The sequence below is a fragment of the Perkinsus marinus genome (genome assembly GCF_000006405.1).
Source record: "Perkinsus marinus ATCC 50983 genomic scaffold scf_1104296933186, whole genome shotgun sequence".
NCBI classification, from domain to species: domain Eukaryota; phylum Perkinsozoa; order Perkinsida; family Perkinsidae; genus Perkinsus; species Perkinsus marinus.
The window spans coordinates 1-1,154 of record NW_003215215.1 but is presented as its reverse complement, the minus strand read 5'-3'; the positions used below and the strand labels follow the sequence as shown (position 1 = coordinate 1,154).

Genomic DNA, 1,154 nt, shown 5'->3' with positions numbered 1-1,154 from the left:
TGTTATCATAACAATATTTTATGGAAAAGCTAGTTGTTAGTAGAAATCAGCTCCACTATAAAGTGTTGTCTGATGTATCGTTGGTTTAAAATCTAGTCATATATACAGATGCATTAGATCACAGACTTATGAATCGCATATATCGTGGGCGTTCTGGGTAGTACCCAGTGGGTACTAGTATAGATGCATGAATGTAGTAGTATAGAATGAGTGGAGTTTAGTTTGAGTGATCACTGTAGACTACAGTCTGTAGTATACCATGAGATAGGCCTTCTCTCAGGGAAGCTCAACCAGCGAGATCGCAACTGGCTCGACTTGAAGAGTACCGATCCGGGCTACCCAAATCTGAAAGGCAACATTCGTTGCGTGGTTAGCTCGCTCACCAAGAGAAAGCAGCAAGGTCTCAAGCTCGATTTCTTCTTGAAGGAGCTCAAAGGCATGTCTATTGATCATCCAACTCGTGCTGAGGTACGAGATATCATTGATGCCATGCGACGGCACGATGACGGGGTAGATCTTCCGGGCGACGCGGATCTGAGAGACAAAACAAATATGTGTATCGCTTCCGACAACCCTAAGGTGCAACTCGATCCCTCAACTGGCGAGCTTACTCGCATGGCGATATTCATAACATCGCCACGCATGCTAGCGAGTTATGTTGAAGCCACACAGCTGACCATCGACGTTACCTTTAACTTGGTGGCGGGAGCATGTGCGGTTGTGACCATCGGTGGACTTACGGCGTGTGGATCTGTTCGACCAGCGGGGATGGCACTCATACGGTCCGAAAATGCTGAGGATATGACTGAGGCCCTCCACCAGCTACATGATATGTTGAACAAGCTGGGCCTGGCCATACCTGACATCCAGAGAGTCATTCAAGATGGGTCTGCTGCCATAAATGCCGCAATACGGGAGTGTTACGGGAGTGCTGTTTCGGACTCAGTAAGCACGTGCTATTTCCACTTCATGCAGTTAGCTAAGGCACGTAAGGAATCGGAAATGCAAGTCGCTACCTGGTTCGAGCTGAACGCAGACTTGCGAACTTTGGCTATGGCCCATACGCAGCATGAGTTGGATGTTATCAAAGGTCTACTGGTGTCGAAGTGGTCTGCTCGTCAAGAGCCGAGTGTTGATAAATTGTTGGAGGATCT

General features: G+C 47.7%; 1 protein-coding gene across 1 annotated transcript; it reads right to left on the bottom strand.

Annotated features, from left to right (window-relative positions):
- Nucleotides 1-383: 383 nt before the first annotated feature.
- Pmar_PMAR013449 (hypothetical protein) lies at nucleotides 384-534 on the bottom strand (the record flags this gene model as incomplete). The annotated part of the gene is made up of 1 exon (XM_002785222.1): nucleotides 384-534. A coding segment is annotated over one exon (151 nt), but the record flags the coding sequence as incomplete, so codon positions are not given.
- Between the last annotated feature and the right edge of the window lie 620 nt (nucleotides 535-1,154).